The sequence below is a fragment of the Dryobates pubescens genome, chromosome 17 (assembly GCF_014839835.1).
Source record: "Dryobates pubescens isolate bDryPub1 chromosome 17, bDryPub1.pri, whole genome shotgun sequence".
In the NCBI taxonomy this organism is placed as follows: Eukaryota; Metazoa; Chordata; class Aves; order Piciformes; family Picidae; genus Dryobates; species Dryobates pubescens.
Window position 1 is genome coordinate 15,369,307 of NC_071628.1, and position 18,507 is coordinate 15,387,813.

General features: G+C 41.2%; 1 protein-coding gene across 2 annotated transcripts in view; it reads right to left on the reverse strand.

Moving 5' to 3' along the window:
• The window catches only part of NEDD4 (NEDD4 E3 ubiquitin protein ligase), a 53,276-nt gene extending 42,225 nt beyond the window's left edge, over positions 1-11,051 (reverse strand). For both annotated transcript variants that reach the window (XM_054168825.1, XM_054168824.1), the window contains exon 1: positions 10,954-11,051. In XM_054168825.1, the coding sequence (XP_054024800.1) occupies positions 10,954-10,998 (45 nt within the window). In that variant the 5' untranslated portion in view covers positions 10,999-11,051. The remainder of the gene's footprint in view (positions 1-10,953) is intronic.
• Between the last annotated feature and the right edge of the window lie 7,456 nt (positions 11,052-18,507).

Sequence of the window (18,507 nt, forward strand, 5' to 3'; positions counted from 1 at the left end):
ATAAGAGTAGTAGTAAAGAACTCTGGGAAAAGGCAAGAATAAAAAAATTCTTGCATCTAGTTTTATTTAACAGCACAGAGAGCCCACAGTCAAGATACTGGGATTCCTGAAATGACTTGTCAGCAGGGTATGAGATTTTTAACAACCCAAAAACCTATTTCAATTACACATCATTCAAATCACAGCTTCACAGGAGTGATGTGATTGCACTCCTCCTGTTAATTAATATAGCTGTGGAGAGTCTTAGGTGTCTCATCTGATAAGCTACTGAATTCAAGAGGGGGGGTGGGGAAAAAATCCTAACAGCTGTGACCATGTCAGAGCAAGAAGACAAATGAACACTTTCTCTGGAAGTTAAAAAGCTTTGCAGATGAAGGACTGTTTGTAAGAAACGGCTAGTCATAGACATTTGTGAGGAAAGCTGATGCAATCTAGATGGTTAAGGAGTTAAATAGATACTGAAAGCAATGGTTGAAGCACCAGATGTTGTCCCTGGGGCCTTTCTGAATTCCACATGTGATTGAAAGTGCTTTCAAAAGGAGAGGTAGGAAGCACTCAAACGTTGCTTGATCATTGGACTCCTTCATAACCACAGGACTGAACTGACTAACCAATACCAAAAAAACAGAGAATTGCATGCTAATCCCGAGGCAGGAACTATTGGCTAACAAGACAAAGCTGAAAGCAAACCACTAAATAGTAATTTTTTTTTTTTTTTTTTAAGTAAGCAAGTTGTTCTCACCCTCTATAGTTAGAGGTGACTGCAATGAACATCTGCAATATCCTCTTGCTGGCAAAACAATCAATTAGCCAGGACAATTCCAGACAAATTAGAAGTCTTCCACCTTCACCTCAAAGAAAATAGTCTCCTATTATGAAATCTAATAGTTCAGAAAATGCAGACCAAACAACCAACCTCACCCTGCAATGACCACTGGAAGGTGACCTGAGCTTTTAAAATCTAGTCACCATCAGGCTTTAAGGCACATACTGCTGTCAAAAAATGTGCAGCATTATCTTCTGACAATTACTTGGCTTCAGTGACATTCAACACCGAGTTTCAGAGACCACTCATGCGGAAAAGTACCACATGCATTTCTGCTTTCACTGACCACTTCTGCACTTCTTTCAGTGCACCACTACCCTTTTCCAACCAGAAGAGTGTCCTCATTCACAGCTCATGGGACCCAACTAAGAGAATCCAGATCAAGAATCTCAGAAAAAGACCAAGTGCAGATGTTGGCACAGGATACACTGCTCTAAAAGACAAATACCTTTTCTTGTATCTACATTTAGTTGTTAAGACCATAAACTTTTCTCAGTTATTCAAGCACAGGAAAAGACAATTGAATTCTTTTGGGCACAGGTGTCTCAGAGTCAGACTTAACAGGGCATCAACATAGTCCACATGAGCAAGATGCTAGAAGTAGGCTCCAAACTCCCCAGATTTTAATATGGGTTTAATCCCATGGCTTGTTTATTTGTATCACAAGAGGTATTTGCTTTACAGAAAGAGTTGCTTTGCATGTGGCCTCAGTAAAGCAGAAACCTCAGACTGGCATGCTGAAGGTTGATTTTAACAACTGACTATCATTTGTTTAGGGTCAGCACCAAACTACAATAGCTACAGGATTTTAGCTAGTCCAGAAAAACTAATCAAGCTGAGATTTGCTTATGAACTGTCACGTAGAAAAATAAAAACAGTTTAAAAAAATAATAATCAGAATTGTTCAGAACAATCTTCCTCATAGATCTCCATTTCTACTTTCACTTTCTTCACTAACCACTCTCCCCTCCCAAAAACCCACCACACATCTTTTTGTGTATTTTTAACAGATAGGTGACACTGAAGGGTCGACTTCTTCCTTTTCCAACTGAAGGGTCGACTTCTTCCTTTTCCAAGCCAAAAAGATTACAAACTTCAGGAAAAAAAGCATGTTTATGTGAAAGGAGAACACTTAAACATTAGATATTACGTTGGCGTGCTCTGGTCACACTAGTGCGCAATGCAGATCAGGAGAAATCCAGACAGCTCAATCCAAATGCAGCCACAAGTGCCTTTCACTGGAAGGTCCCATTATGCTATGACCCCACACATCCTGACGTAGCAGAGAGGCCTGACAGGATACAGCTCTGTGCTGTAACTATATGACCTCTTCTCCCCATCCACTGACAAGCCAAATTATCAAGGAACTGCTGCTACAGGTCATAAAATCTGTTCCCAAACACACTGACCTCAGAAAGCAATAAACATCCAAACAGCTTCAGGACTGTTTAAAGGTAATTCCATGCAGTCAAAAATTAGGCAGAAACAAGGCATTAGATACTTGGTTCTGATGACACAGAGAAGGGGTCCATGAAAACACTCCTAGGTTGCAACTGCCTGTGAATCTACAGAAACAGTTACTGATCCAATATTTGTTGTATGGGTTTTCACTGTCCAGGAAACAGGCTGCAGCCTGTCCCTTGTCTATATTGACTGCATACACTATCAAGCTTGCCTTGCTACTCTTTTCCACCACTGCAGCGCTTCCAGTGGTTCTGGTGGCAGAGGGACAGGCTTCTAGTCAGTAGCCAGATATGTCTAGCAGCACTGCAGCTTGTCGAGGAAACTGTTCTCTCAGATGAATTTCTCTCTCCAAGAGTCTCTTCCTGACCACGAAAGCCTACCTACACTATCACAATCCTGGCATCAACTTGAAGGGGACATTCTGAATTTATTCCATCTATACAGCCAAAGAGACAGAGTGCTCACTGCTGCTTTGAATGCAGTGGGAGTCTTACAGGTGTAAAGCCCTAGTACCCAGCTGCTGTGTAACACAGACATGCACACACAACAGCCCATCAAAGGCAGCAGCACTGGGCACAGAGTTGTACAGGGGGTGTTTGTACAGAGGAAGCATCTTTTGACAACATCTGACTGTCAGTCACTTTGAAGAGTAGAGAAGGTTAAAACAAAAACAAAAAGCCACAAACAAATACAGAACCAACTGACCACACAGAATCATATACAAAACACAAACTGATCATCTCACTATTATCACTGAACTGCTAAGCTGTTCCCTCTGAGACTACAAGTACCCCAGGACAAATCAGGCAAATACAGTGGGGAAAAACGTTAAGTATTTGTTAAACTACTGAATCTGCCAGAGAGTGCTGTGTACAAACGAAGTCTAAATGACACCAAGTGTCAGCTAGTCTACACTTAAACTTAATGATGTATTTTTAGAGCTTATATAATATTTTTAAAGCTGAGAGTTTGGGTATGTGGAAGGTTAAGGCTACCACATATTACAACAGACTGGACTGTCACAAATTCTTGGGCTGATTAAGTCAGACAAAACATCCTCTACAGAGCTGAATCAACTTAGCTATCTTAATACGAATGTTATCATTATACTCCTGTCAATTCTATTAGTATATTCTAAAGGATGGTTTCAAGATCAACTGCTCAAATAGTTGGGCCTGCTAACACCTGCCTTTTTCACAGTCTCTAACCATTGAGCTATTTAGTAATAGACAGTACATAACAAGATGAAATAAGTGGGTGTCCCACCTGGTATGTACACAATCAATAACTTTAAAGACAATGACTACCAGCCTGTGATACTTTGAAGCGATTGTGACAAATTTTTTTCACGTGTGCCCATTACAAGTGTTAGAATACGTTCTCCCCACTGTAAATCAAGAGTCAAACTAAGAAAGTGGGCCTTCTAGAAGTGGATAGTGTTGAATTTCCACAAAAGTCACTACGAAAAGTCACTACTTAGATTCAAAGAATATACATTAAGGTGAGAGGTTCTAGAACTGTTCATTTTGGTCAAGAAAACAGCATTTAGGGGAGGGGGGGAAAAAAATAAAATAATCAAGCTCTTAAGGAGTTCAAAACTTGCTTACAACTTCATTGTAACAGAATGGTCTTGTCTGGGTTACAGATGATTTTAATCCATGAGTATAAACTGTAATTATTAACACTGTCCGTTCTCACCCCTATCCTTCCCATATTCACAAAGGAGGAAAATAATGCCAAGAACAACTGGGAGAGCATCTCCTACTTCAGTGGTAAATGTCCAAGACAGTACAAAACAGAAGAAAAGGCATATGCAGAAAAAGAAAGCACAAATTAAGAAGTATTCACAGAGTGATGCCTGTACTTCAAAACCCTGACCGACAATCAAGTGCGATCCTCATCCAAGTCACCACAAGTCAACACCAGCCTGTGAGCGTGCACACATGCATGTGCGTACATACGCAAGTGCAGATAGAGTGCACTGCCAGTACCACAGACTGCAGATGACTAAGTATCTTCCACACCCACTAAAAGTGACAAGATTCACAACATGATCACAACAAAGAGTTGTAACTTGCCACCTTACACGTTTTGGCTGCTGTACTTTATACCTGTGTTGGGTGGGGAAACCCGAAGGTTTTTCATTTTGTGCACACAAACATTATAATGTTACATCAGAAAGCAGCATTTACCTTTGCCAGTCATTAATGTCTGCAATAATCAATAATTCAACTATTAAGGCATTACACTAACTGTTCTTCAATTGAAGTGGTAAGACAACACACAAAACACTATTACCTAACTCAGTGGCTATAAGGGCCTACTCTGATATTAACGTAAAGTCCAAACAAATTCACAGGAGTTTTCAGCAAGCTGCAATCCATTTCTCAGGTTCAAGAATTATTTCTGACATATCCCAAACCTCCAGCACATGACTGACTGGAGTCAGACTCAGATCTAAGTAAGAACAATACAGAGAAAGCAGTTTGGTATGCACAGGATACCTAGAGAATTCAGATAAAATAATTTCATAGCAATATAAAAGTTTTACATTAGGAGAAAAGTTCTTCAGAGTACATATTTGATTAGTACCAAAAAACAAATTTTACTGGCTTTCCTGTTTTAATTTTTGGTTCATGCTTTTGATTTCTTTTTTTCAATATACTTTTACCAAAAAGATCCATACAGGATCTGAGGAAACAGCAAAACCAGGATTGTTATTCTAATGTAAAACATAAAATGGTAGTATCTGCTGGACTCCCAGACAGCTTTATCTGAGGAAGCCAATATAAAATGTCAGAGCAGTCCAACAGAGAGCACACTTTGTAGTAAACAGTTGCTCTAGGCAACAACATCCTGTTATTCTTTTGTTCCAGCTAGATACTACCACCAAATCAAGCCAAGGAAAGAACATCAAAGGTTATTATGATAAAATGATGGAAGAGTACAGCAGCATCACCTTCCAAGATAATAGCCTTAATATGGAATTCCTGATACTGTTTTCTTAAGCTTCATCCCATGCCCCAACAGATAAAAAGAAAACAGAAATTTGAGATTTGGGTATGTTCAGATATGGCAAGCTGAAATAAACATACAAATCACCTGGAAGTTCAAAACTGAAACCAGTAAATAGCCTGGCTCGGTGAAAGAGCATGTAAAGGCAGAGACGTTCAGAAGGCTGAATGTATTCTATATCCCATGTAGGGTGATCCCTCCCAGCCCATGTACTAAGGTTCAGAAAGTCAGTAGAGGGGAAGGGGGAAAAAAGGGGAAAAAAAGGAATTATCAACTATTTAGAGTGTTCTGCAGTGCACATCTACAAAGACTGCTGACCTCATCACAGAGCAGCTATAAACAGCAAGTCAGGACACTTGCATGTCTCAGTGTACTAAAGCCAAGGCCTCATTAAAGAATAAGTACTAGCATAACAGATACACACCATGAATGTATAGTTTCTTTTACAGCATGCTTCTCAAATCTGTGAACCATCTTACTCAAGGCATCCAACTTTATTCTACCAGTAGACTGTAGTTAAAGCACAAATTGCTGATTACAGACATCATCAGGCAAAAGGCTCTGAAGCAGATCAGAAATGATGCTGAAAGATTACTTACAACTAAAATTAGTACATATTCTAATTGAACAGATAGCCTCTTGCATCTGCAAAGTGTAATAGATGACCCCAAGTTAAACCCCACATATCTTAGCAAGGTTACTAGTTTGTGTCTTCCACCCAAGAGTGCTTACTTCAAATTGCATTGAAAGTTTGGGGTTTGGGTTTTTACCGCAAGATCATTAGTGACTATAAAAGTTGTTTGTTTCACAACAAAAATCCCTTAATGGCAATTACTGAGGCAACAAGCAATATTTTAATCTCAAAGAAACCCTTCAGAGTCTGAATAATTACAAACCTGTCTCTTCCATTACTACACTAAGATCAGCACAGAATGTTTTTCCTTAAGCAATCCAGAAGCTATTGGCACTCTTCACCTGTCTAACACTAGAACAAATATTTAAGAACAGACCTTCCTCAGATACTATACATAAAGAAGTACTAAGAATTTTAAAGACAATTATTTAGATCTTAAGCAAAAATAAAAAAGAAACCACAAGATCAGGCTGGCTTGAGCAATTCCAGCAGGAGATATACACAAAGTTGACAGCATGAGGAATAGGACAAATGTAGTTGATTTGAAAGAAAGCATGTCCCACAGAATAGTAAGCCTTAGCTGAACTGAAGTGATTCCTGCAAAGTTCCTTGCAAGTGAGGCAGATAGGTATGTTAGGCGAGTTTAAAATTATATTAGGCATCAGCAGTTCATTTCAGCAGGAGGTGGAAAGTGGGAAGGAGATGCTGACTTCTTGACCATTCCTTCACAACCCAGAGAGCACTCTCTTACCCCTCTACAGTGACCAATAGAACCAAGCTACCTTTCTTTGAAGAAACTCTCTCAAAAGCAAGCAAAGCAAGTTTTAGATTCAGGAAGATTTTTATTACAGAACTATATTAATCAATCTTGGGAGCATAATGAAAGTTTAACTTCCACCTGCCAATTGCAGTCCTACTAACCCCACTAAAAGAACTTAACACTAATCACAGTACAGGAGCATTTTGTGTTCATAAATAAAGAACCCATCCTTCAAGAAGTACTGGCTGTTGCTACAGATTGTATTTAACACCACTGCTTGTTCAGAAATTCCTTAAGATTCCTTATGAGAAATCTTACATGACCAGCTGAAAACCAAAACACTTGTTCTACATAGGATATCTTTCAAGCAACTATGAAACCTAAAATGGCAAAAGCACACAAGTGGGAAGCGCATTTTTGCCTGTGAGAAGTTCCTATTACTAGTCTGATCCCTGAAACAGACCAAACATAACAGAAAAGAGATCAAAAAAAGCTAGCTAGCTTACCCCATTGCTTAGGCAATAAAAAAAGAGTTCACAGAATCATAGAATCAGTAAGGTTGGAAAAGACCTCAGAGATCACCAAGTCCAACCTGTCACCCAGCACCTCATGACTAACTAAGCCATGGCTTCAAGTGCCACATCCAATCCCCTCTTTAACACCTCCAGGGATGGTGACTCCACCACCTCCCTAGGCAGCACATTCCAATGGCCAACAACTCTTTCTTTGAAGAACTTTCTCCTCACGTCGAGCTTAAACTTCTCCTGGTGCAGCTTGAGACTGTGTCCTCTTGTTCTGATGCTGGTTGCCTGGGAGAAGAGACCAACCCCCACCTGGCTACAACCACCTTTCAGGTTGTTGTAGAGAGCAATAAGGTCTCCCCTGAGCCTCCTCTTCTCCGGGCTAAACAACCCCAGCTTCCTCAGCCTGTCCTCATAGGGTTTGTGCTCAAGACCTCTCACCAGCCTCCTTTCCCTTCTCTGGACAAAATAAGAAAGTTCTTAATTCAGGCTGTCATTGTAGGAGGTCTGACATATACTGGCTATGAAACGCATGCATACAGACACAGCATCATTTTATTAAATGCCATTCCAAAGCCCCACAGGGCATGCAAGTATTTCACGGGAAAACAAAAACAAATACAGTTATTCTGGACAGCTCTTTAACAATTATACTTTTAACCCAGCAAGCCACTGAAAAATGTAATACCTTCTTAAAACCTAAGTAATAATAGAGCACTAGCTGAGCCATCAATTCATCTTCCTTCAGTCTTTGAAGGACTTTCCATAACTACTGTTTGAAAATACTGTATTTAGCATTGCAGTCAACCGTGACAAAACCGCAGTAACTGGAAGTGAATAGCTCACTCCATCGAAGTACTCAATCTACAAGAAATACAAAGCCTAGCAACCTCAAAGTTCTGTATTAGAAAGTTCCTCAGCCAAAACCCCTTTAGCTATAGACACCCCACCTCAAAAAGCACACTTAAGAGCACCAGCAATGTTATGCCTGCTAGGACAAAGAAAAGAAAAAGCACTTGAGTCAGTCCACTCCCCCAGAGCTAGACCAACACCTGCAACAATATGCATCCTTACCACTTCACAGGTTAAGACAAGGTCTACAGCAGTTAATGTTTCCAGCTGATTTTTTTTAAGCAGCCTGAGGCATGGAGCACTGTGAGAAAAAGTCTGAGCTGGAGGTGGGAAGTATACTCTAAAGTACTGTTTTCTATCTTACAAAAGAAAGAAAGAGAGAGAGAGAATAAAAAGCAATTTTAGAACAAATGAATACTTTTACAGAAGAAAAACACAACCAGAGACATTAAAGACAACTGCATTGGCTAGACTCAGGCACTGAAGTTCAGATACCTAAATAAAGCACATAAAATAACCCACTGTATACACAACATCCTCAGTTACAGACTTTCATCCCAGCTTCTTCACCATTTTGTGTCAGCATCACCATATTAGCAATATTTTATTAGTTCAATTGATTAATACATTACTAACCGAGAAATCTGGAACAAATGTAGATCCTGGTGGAGGAGAAGAACGAGATAAAAACCCCACACTAATACTGTATTCAATCACCTAAACAATCAGACCAGTTTCTTCTTACCTTCATTATTTTATTGACCATTTGCTTACAATTATTGTATTTACTATATGATTGTATGCAACAGCTGCAACAAGTAAAGAGGTTTTGCAGATAACCCTTTCTTTCTCCAGACACCATTGATTCGTACCCCAAGCAAATCCACCTTCCAGAATGGTCAGAGCAGCCCTGGGAAAACAGCAATGTGCAGACAAACGATGAAAGCCTGTAAAATGAGGGTGGAGGAGGTTTTTGCAGAAAGCTCCTTGATGATACTTCCAGTATCATTTTGTTTTCTGACTTTGTGGTTTTTGTTGTGATTCTGTGTGTGCAATCTTCCAGATTTAAACTCTGAGAAAGAAACTACAATCTAGAAAGGCAGAGCTCTAATTTCCATTCTACACAAAGGCAGCTGGCAGCAGTTTTCCATTAACCCTAAGATCATTTGTGATCTGTGCAAGCAGAATCATAGTGAAAACTATGACAAAAATTGGGCAATCTCTTTACATGTGAATCAGTAAGCACCAACTCTAGTCTAGAGTCTCTGATCACAAACAAACTGCATTTTTCGTATTCATAACTTGAAAAAAGTTTGGCTAAGGTTTTGAACTATGAAAAAGTTGGATCCAAAAGAATTGTTACATGTTCAAACTTTTTCCCTCTTCCTCTAGTAGTTCCAAAGGAACATACTCATGTTTAAAAGGATGGAGGGAATTGTTCCATTTTGACCAGACTTCAAAATACTTTCCCCATAGCAAAGGAGGCTAACAAACAAATAAACTGACCAAAGTCTAATAAAATTAAAATAGAAAGCCTGAGGCACGGAATGTTTCAGTCCATCTAGATGGCCTCAAAAAATTACTAGCAACTGAAAACAGGATCTTGCAATAGGAAGTGACATGCAAGCCATTCAGCATGCTGCGCTAGTTTTCTATTAGAATTCGTTTTTTCTTCATCTTAGTACTCAAATTGCACAGAAAACCATTCAAGAGCTTTATAGTTACTGTCTCAAGTTCTACACTGCTTGCTGAGAAGAAATCCATGCTAATGGGCCAAGAGTAATATTTCATAGTTTTCATAAAGTTAATCCCTGCTAAGGATGCAACCAACGTGTATTGGCACAGAGATCATCACCACCTGACCACAAAAAGAGTCAAAGACAGTGCTGGTGAAATATCCTGTAGGCTTAAAGACACCAGTGATACTTCAGATGGGTCACCAAACAGCTTTCAGACAGCTATAGCTTTTAGTTTTCATGTACCTGCAACTAAAGAAAAAGTGACTTTCTTCTTAAAAAAGTTATGTACTCCATCAACGTTCTGCCCTATGCACAAGCCACATGTACCATAGAAAAGCCCGTCCCACCTGCCTACCACTGAAGCACAGTAACTGGTACATCACTATCAACCACTTTCTAGAGACCCACGCACTCAAGACCTAGGAGCTCACGTCAGAAGTCACTGTAGAAATAGTTTTCCGTTACCCGTGAGTTTATTACGAAAAACACTGAAACGCACACAAGCTTCCAGACTCTCGTCAACGGCTATGCAGAGAGAAGCACCACTCCTCTGGCCCCAAACTACCTTCCCCGCTTCAGCGGTTAAATCTTGCCTGGAACAAAGCCTGGAACAAAGCCTTTATTCTCCAGGGCTGGGGGGTGGGGGGGACGTGTGGAGCAGACACGGCGCCTCACCCCGAGCTCCCTCACGAGGAAGTTGCCCAACGCACGCCGCTGTCTCCGTCAGTCGGGGAAGGCGCGCACCGCTGCCAAACGGCAGCCTAGAGACAGGAATGCCGGTGCTAGGAGACACGGCAGCCACCGGCTTACTACGCTCCCCGCCGCCGGCCGGCAACTGATACGACAGGGAGCTGGCATGGGGGCGCCGACCCCGCGCTGCCCCGCTCCCGGCTGGGCCCACCAGGGCGGCCGCATTACATCACATCGCGTCGCACCACATCACCTTCCCTCACCCAGCCGCGTCTCGCCCCTCAGCTCCCTCTCCCCAGCCTCGCAGCCACACCAGACCGCGGCGGGCCCACGGTAAACCCTCGCCCTGTAGGTAGATCCGCCCGGCCTGGCACTACGGGGAAGCCGCCACCCGCCTTCTTCAGAGAAAGGAAGTGAGAAGCTCGGGGTAGGGACACGTTAGCAGGCCTCACCTCCTCGCCCGTCAGCCCAAACACTTCAACAGGAGAAGCGGCCATGGCCCAGTGGCGCGCGCTCGTCGCGTCCCCGCCACCGTGTTTACCGCCGCGCGCCGCCGCCGCCCGGCCCCCCAGCCGCCAGCACCGCCCCCCAGCCGCCAGCCCCGCCTCCAGCCCCTCAAGCGCGGCCGAGCACTCCCCCTCTCTCCGGGCCCTCCATCTCTCCTGATTGGCACAGAAGCCCGCGCCACCACCCACCAGGGAACTGGCAGCGCCTCCGATTGGTTCTCGCTCCGCGCCCCGCCCGGAGACACGCGCCGCCCGAGCAGCGCGAAGGGGCCTCTTAGCCTCGCCGAGCCTCAGGGTGCTTCGCGCCTCCGCCCGCCCCGCCGCGGGGAGATAGACGGCGGTCTGCCTCTCCGTACCCACCGCGACGGGTACTGCTTGTGGGGGAGAATAACATCGTTTGGCTAAACATTTACCGGGCGGTTTATATCGCCATGGCCTTAACTGCATCTCCGAGGGCCAGGTGTAACCTGTAGGAGCTCTTGTCTCAATCCCTTGCATCTAGGGAACCTTGGGGAGTTGCAAAAATTTGGGAAAAACTGAAAGGAAAAAATAATCATTGTCAGTGCACAGAAGAGGCCTTTTCTGCCAGGACAAGATAGTGTTGCCTTCCAAGATACTGGGAGGAGGAAGGAAGCCTGTACTGTGTAAGGAGCTGACCTGACATAACACCCAAGAAATGAAAATACCAAAGGAGAGAGAAAATCTAAACTGTGTAACCGTTGTCTGAAATCAAAGCAACAATGTTGTGAAGGTTTTACATTTTCTTAAAAGCCCCTCTCTGTTTGAACTTACAAGCGGTATAGCACAGCAGCTTGACAACGTTTTGGCGAAACACTTGAGGGCATTCCCGGATCGCGGTTCAGCAGATGCTTCTGGCTGTTACCCACACTCCTGTTGGAAGGACCTGGTTCCATGATGATTTTGTAAATGGCTTGAATTCACACTGCCTTCAACAGCTGCCTGTGAATCACTCAGGAGGCCCTTCCTTTCCCCCGGCCTTCCCAGCCAGCCAGGGACAACAGGAAGAGCTGTGCTAAAAAAAAAAAAACGTAAATAGAGTGCTTTAGTCTGAGCTTTGTAGCCATAATCCTTTCTACAAGCCCGAGCCAAACTCGTCCAGGCACTGCACAACCTGTGAGTGCAGAGAATATACTTTCATCTTGGGGTGAACATGTGGAAAATCACATGCATCACTAACATCAAACAAAGGCAGCAACACCTGTACTGAAAGGGAATCAGCGCCTTTTTTAGTTGTATTTTGGCTCATCCATCATGACCTCTTCACAACCTGGGTGACCTACTTCTCTCATCATCTCATTAGGAACTCTACTCTTTCCAAAACAAACAGACTCAGGCTCAGCTCTTTGGACTGTGCCCTGAGCAGACCATGAAACACACAGGTAACTAACAACTTCACAGCAGGGCTCATGCAAACCTGTGTTGTTATCACACATACTTCACTGTCCTCCCAGAGACCCCAAGGAAACACAGTCTCAACAGCAATATCAGTTTGTGTGCGTCCCAAAAGAAAGTTGGATATTACTTACAAAATATCAGGTGAGCATTTAAGAAATAAACAAAGTTGTGTTTGGGCAAGTGTCTTCACAGTCAAGACTATGAATATGTAGAGGTAGATTTACATGGGTAAACAATGTCTTTTATTAGACCAAAAGTGATAACACTTGGAAAAAACAACAAAACAGATAAGCTTGGGGGCAATTAAAAATAACAAAAACTAAAAACAAAACAAAACAAACAAAAACCCCACAACCACCCAAAACACACCACTTCTGTTTCTGGACTGAGCCTCTCTGGACACTCAATGTTTATTTCCCCTTCCTCTTGCTCAGCATTGTCAACAGCACTCTCCCAGCACAAGTTTAGAGGCTTGTTCAAATTTAAGTGAGAAGATTCCTGTGTGACAGCCAAGCAAGGAAAACATGCCTAAATTACAGCAGGCATAATTTCCATCGTTTCCAGGTCCAATTACTTTGTGAAGAACTTGTTTCTGGGGTTGAGCCTGACACTGCCTAGTAAATTATTCTTAAAATGTGTGGATTTGTGGCTGTTGAGCACAAATATCTGGTTTCATAGTATTGCCTCTTACACACTGCTAGAGTGTAAAACCATTTCATAGAGAAATGTAGAACCCACGAAAGCTTGTGTTGGATTGGTTTTAAGTGGTATTGACTGGCCTTAATACTGGATTATTTCTCCATATACATTTCCTACTCCAGCATTCCTATCATTTGCTTGGACTCCGCTCCTCTGTTTTTTTGCATTCTCGTTCTCAGCTTTACACTAGAAGGCTGTAAGAAGCAGCATCTCAAGCATCCTGAAGTCTGCTTAACAAAGGTTGGGTTTGTGAATATTTATTAGTACATTAGTTGTTGGTGTTTTTTCAAGACATCAAAACTCAAACATAAAATCCTGAGTAACGTGTAATTTCAATAAACTGGACATTCAAAATAATGTCCTGTTGACATTTATAACAGGGTATTAGCATACTCGATTTGTTATGTTGATTTTTTTAAATGTCAAAGTGTAACAGCACAAAATAAGATCTTATTGATTAATTTTTTTTTCATGGAAAAGTCACCAAGTTGCAATGCAGTCAAACCCCAAATCCATAGGCAGATGACGTGCTGTCAACAAGGGTTGTGTTTCTGGGTTTGTTAGCCAGAGGCATTCATATGCTAAGATAAGGTCTATGTGCATTTTTGGTGGGATCAATTGTTATCTTCAATAATCCAGCAAGACCTCCAGCAGTTCACTCAAAACAGGAGAACTCTAAATAACTCTTTTACTTTAAAACAGGGGGAAATAAACCACAACCTGTTTGTTAACAAATATTCAGTTCTTATTTAAGGTATATATTTCTAGCATTTCATTTTTATGGCACTACAGAACTAGAGACTAATAGTGGAAGAGAGCTCTTTGGAGAGCTCTTTCTACAAATAACTGATTGTCAGTTGCAGAGAATAACCTGCATTTATATCATCTGGGTGCAATGGAATGAATGCTTTAACTGTATATAAAGACCATTAAAACCATAATATTTTATCTTGTCACTCCGTCCCATTAGGGAGTTCTCATAAGTTTGGTTTCTCTTGCCATTTGAATTAACCCTCAGTCCTACAAAAGACTGAAAAATTACAGGCCTTAAATATATTTTCCACCTCCTGTCTTATGGCATTCCACCTGACAGACTGAATTTGGGGTCTGAATTTTATATACATCTACATTTGGTTTGTGTCCTTCTTTGTTGTCAATTACTTCATAAAGCGAAGAGAAATCCATACTATAACATGGAACTGCTTTAAAAATATACAAAGCAGTGTTTGTTCTAAAAGGAGGAAATAATGTGGGGAAAACAGTCTTGTTTCACAATTCCAAATGGTTATCATAATAAAGTTATATATTAACTATAGTCATGGTTAAATCACAAAAGAGTTGACATCAAGTGACGTGAAAGTAGGGTGGGTTTGTTTTATTAAATAGAGAATACACTTTTGCTACAGTGGATTTTAATTCATCTTGGGTAAATTATCTTTGCTGCTCTCCACTTAAACCAAAGGAATCAGAAGTAATTTTAACCACAATTAAACAAAAACATTCAGATGCAAACAACACAAACAGGCTTTTTCCCTTTTGCCTTTTGTTCTACTGAGTCATGCAATAGAAAATATTGTGGTGAATGACTGAAAACACCACAGTGGCAGGTAAATGGAAAACTACATCCAAGAGAGAATTAATTGGGGAGAATTAATTGAGTCATTACTATGAATAAAAGAAGTAAATACCTATTGATAGCCTGGTAATCTCACTTTCTGCACTACTATGGCAATGACTCAGTAGGGAGACTAATAGCAGAAGTATTACTAAGAGTCCAAGACTCAATGCTCTTCTCGGCTCTACAGTTCCATCCAAGTATGTATTAGCTTCTGGAGTTTAAATCTAGATTTCAAATACCATTATAAGATGTAAAATTGATAAAGGTGAAAGGTTAAATTTTGTAATCAAGAACTTCCATCTGGCAAATGTCACCCCAGATGGACTGGTGTTTCAACTCGCCCTTAGGTTTTTACCAGCCTCTTCGTGCTCCTTTTCATTTTCAGTTCTTTGAAGTCACTGCTCCTCTTTTCCTCAACTTCCTCCCTTAAAGGCAACAAATTTTCTACATGGATATGCTTTGTTTTCTGCATTGCCTGCTGCCAAGTCACTGCCTCCAGCTACATCAAACCCTGCAGCCCTACTTGTCCCTGCGAGATGACTGCAGGGTGCCCATCACGCAGGGACAGACACCACTCCTTTTTAGGACAGCCTGCAGACAAAATTTAACACTGCTCTCAAAGCGTGGGTCTGTGTTCTTGAGGCACTAACACATACCCTGGCCCAGCTCCCTCAGTCCTGCCTGTTTAGATCTTTGTACTCTAGGAAAGCTGCTGAAAACTCCAGGTCTCACAGAAGGAGGCTGTAAGTGCGGAAAGATGTAAGAAACGTTGCTGCTAATTTCTGTGACTGTAACAGTTTAAAAGCAATTTCTTTTGGAAGTCTCTCTGGCATGATGAGCAAAGCTGCATAGTAAGAAGCGCAACTACGGTGGAGGTGGAAAGTCGCACTCATTTTGTGCATATGCATTTGAATGAAGTGGTAAACGTTTGTCTGAATCACCACCTCTCAGATGTCATCTTTCTTTATTTTCAGCTTGAGGGGGAGGAGAGCTGCCAGAACCGAAACCCGGAGGTGCTGAGCGCCAGTCAACTGCTGTCACGCTGTTCCCAGTTTAATTCACCGCCAGTGATCCTATGGTTAACACAGTCATTGTGAGTTATTTCGACTAACAGCTCAGCCCATCGTAATGGTACAGATCTTTCCAAGGATGACATATTTGGGCTTTTCTTCTTTAAATACCTTGAGATTATAATTCTCCATATGTGTATGAAGTAGTACATGCTATATGCTCTATGCCAGTGCATAAAACATTGCCAAGACTGGAGGAAGCTACTGTTTTGGCTGGGCCTGTGACTGATGATCACTCAATCCCATCTTCATGTCTCTCATTTTCACACAAGATACTTCTTGTCGTGTTTCTTCCTTATTTCATTATGAAAACAGAAATAGCAAATAATTGCCATTATAAGTTGGTTTTTAATTACTTCTGATTTTTTTTTTCAAGTGTTCAGATGCTTTCAAGTACACAGATTTTCACTGTTTCCATTTGGTCCACTGACTGGCTTCCAATAAAAGTGGAAGTGTTATTGCTGTGAATTAATTATCACTAAGGCCAAAGTAGATATCATAGCACACCATCCAAGAAGTCTCTCCCCATCTTCAGGTCTGGCTCCTATAGAATATCATCCCACAAGCAACTAACCTAACAAGGATGTAGGGCTCTGTACATGCTGTAAAAAAATACCCGTTTGTGAGAAGACTATCACCTCTGCCAAACAAAGGGAAATGCAAATATCCTCCTGTATTACACAGCTACCTTTTGTAAATGTTATTAAAAAAGGGGGAAAATAGGGCAACTTGAGATATTTCTTGAGGCAGTAAAATAATTCTGAAGTTCTGTGCAGCTTAACAGGTCTTAATCAATTCCTTATTAGTAAGCATTGTCTCCTGTTTTGCTTTTGCATAGACAGCCATTTTAGGCCCCACCATCAGCTTTGCTTTCCACAAGTAATCATCATTAGAACAGATTCTAGTTATGCCATTGGCACAAGAACCTCGGAGCAGGACTTCCTGGACAGGGCTGCTTCATCTCCCCTCTCCTCTATACATACATAGCAGGAGTGATTGTTCTGATGTTCAAAACAGTTTAAAATAGAATCAAATTTCTGTTCCAGTCAGAAATACTAATTTCTTAATACACAGCTTTTTAAACAGCACATTTCAAAATGCCTCATCTTGCCTCAGCTGTGTTTTCCCATTCATACTATAAACCAAAGAAGAATCTTTGAGAAGAGGGAGCCAAACAGTTCTGTAAAGTAAGGGTGTTGAAAAGGACATATCTGAAGTGATGGGTAGGTCAGCTACCTGAAGAATGAGGCAGAGGACCAGTTATCATTCCTGCTAGCCATCCTCCTCCACAGGGTGCTCAGAAAATCTGAGCCCCAGCGTTTAACCTTCACAAAAATCCACTAGCACCAAGTTAATAACTGGACATAAGGCTATCGACTCGTGAGACTGGAGACCATTTTAATCTTCCTGTTCATCATCTTTATTCTACCATTTAGATACTTGAATGCTTGAAAAAACAAAAAAAAAGATTATTTGGTGTAATTTCTATACTACTTTGAAAATATTTCTACCAAAAATGGCTACTTGCACATGTAGTTGGGTTAAAACAGAACCTTCTCACATGCTCCCGAAACTCATTCCCATCCTTGGGCCAATTTTTCAAGTACAATTTTAACTTTTGTGTCAAATCACCCCCACATATGCAGCAGAGTATGCTCCAGTTCAGTAGCACACTGCTAAAGTTACTTGAAACAGCAGTTTGTGAATTCAATTCTATTAGGCATCATCTAATTAGGTAGTGTGGGTAGGCAGCATTCCAATGATACGTAACATCATCATCCATATAAAAGCAGTTTATTAAAGGGAAGCTGACAAGAGAGAAAAGATGAGCTACAGGGACAAAAATGGACCCTTTTCAATGATTGCAGAGCTGAGGCATTACCAGATATAGAAAATTGGTAGGCAGGCCCAGGAAGAACAGACGTGGGAGGAGCCATGACAAAACCATTGGAGAACAGATATTCCACTATTCAAAGGCAATACGTCCCTTGTATTCACATCACCAGTAGGGTATCTCCTACAGATTTAAATATGTTATGATCTATCACGAACTGAAATCACTTGGTTGTATACTGTGCATTACACCAAGACGGTCTTCTGGTTTGGGTGTTTAAACATTGCAATCTGCAGAATGAAGTTGTCTTTTTCACACTGTTTTCTAAGCATATTTGTCCATGCTCTCAGTTCACTTTGGATTTAATTGATCCAGCCTTACCTAGTTTGCATCTTACCCTTTTATTTTTTTCTTTTTTTAAAAGTTGAGCAGGAAAAGCAAGAGACTAAAATTAATTGGCAATTTTGTTAGGTCATGTTAATAATGCACCAAGAGGTGCTGATTTGTGGCAATAACAGTAACAAATGTACTCAGTGTTAAGTAGTGCTTAAAATGCCATTTGCTAGGGCTGGCAATACAAGTTTTACTCAACCCTCCTTCCTTAATGCACCTATTGACTAAGGAACATTTGTAGAGGATCTCCAGAGGTCATGTAATCCACCTCCCTTCCCAGGTCTAATGGATGTTTTTTTTAATAAACATATACATATCTAGTGGTTTTGAAACCTGCAAAGTTCATTTCAACGTTTTGAGATAGTTATTTTGATGGTGCATCTGGTTCTGTATTTCCACCTTCTTAAATCTTTCCTGTTAGGTCATTTCCATTCACAGTCACAGATTGGTTTGGTCTTATGACCTTTTTT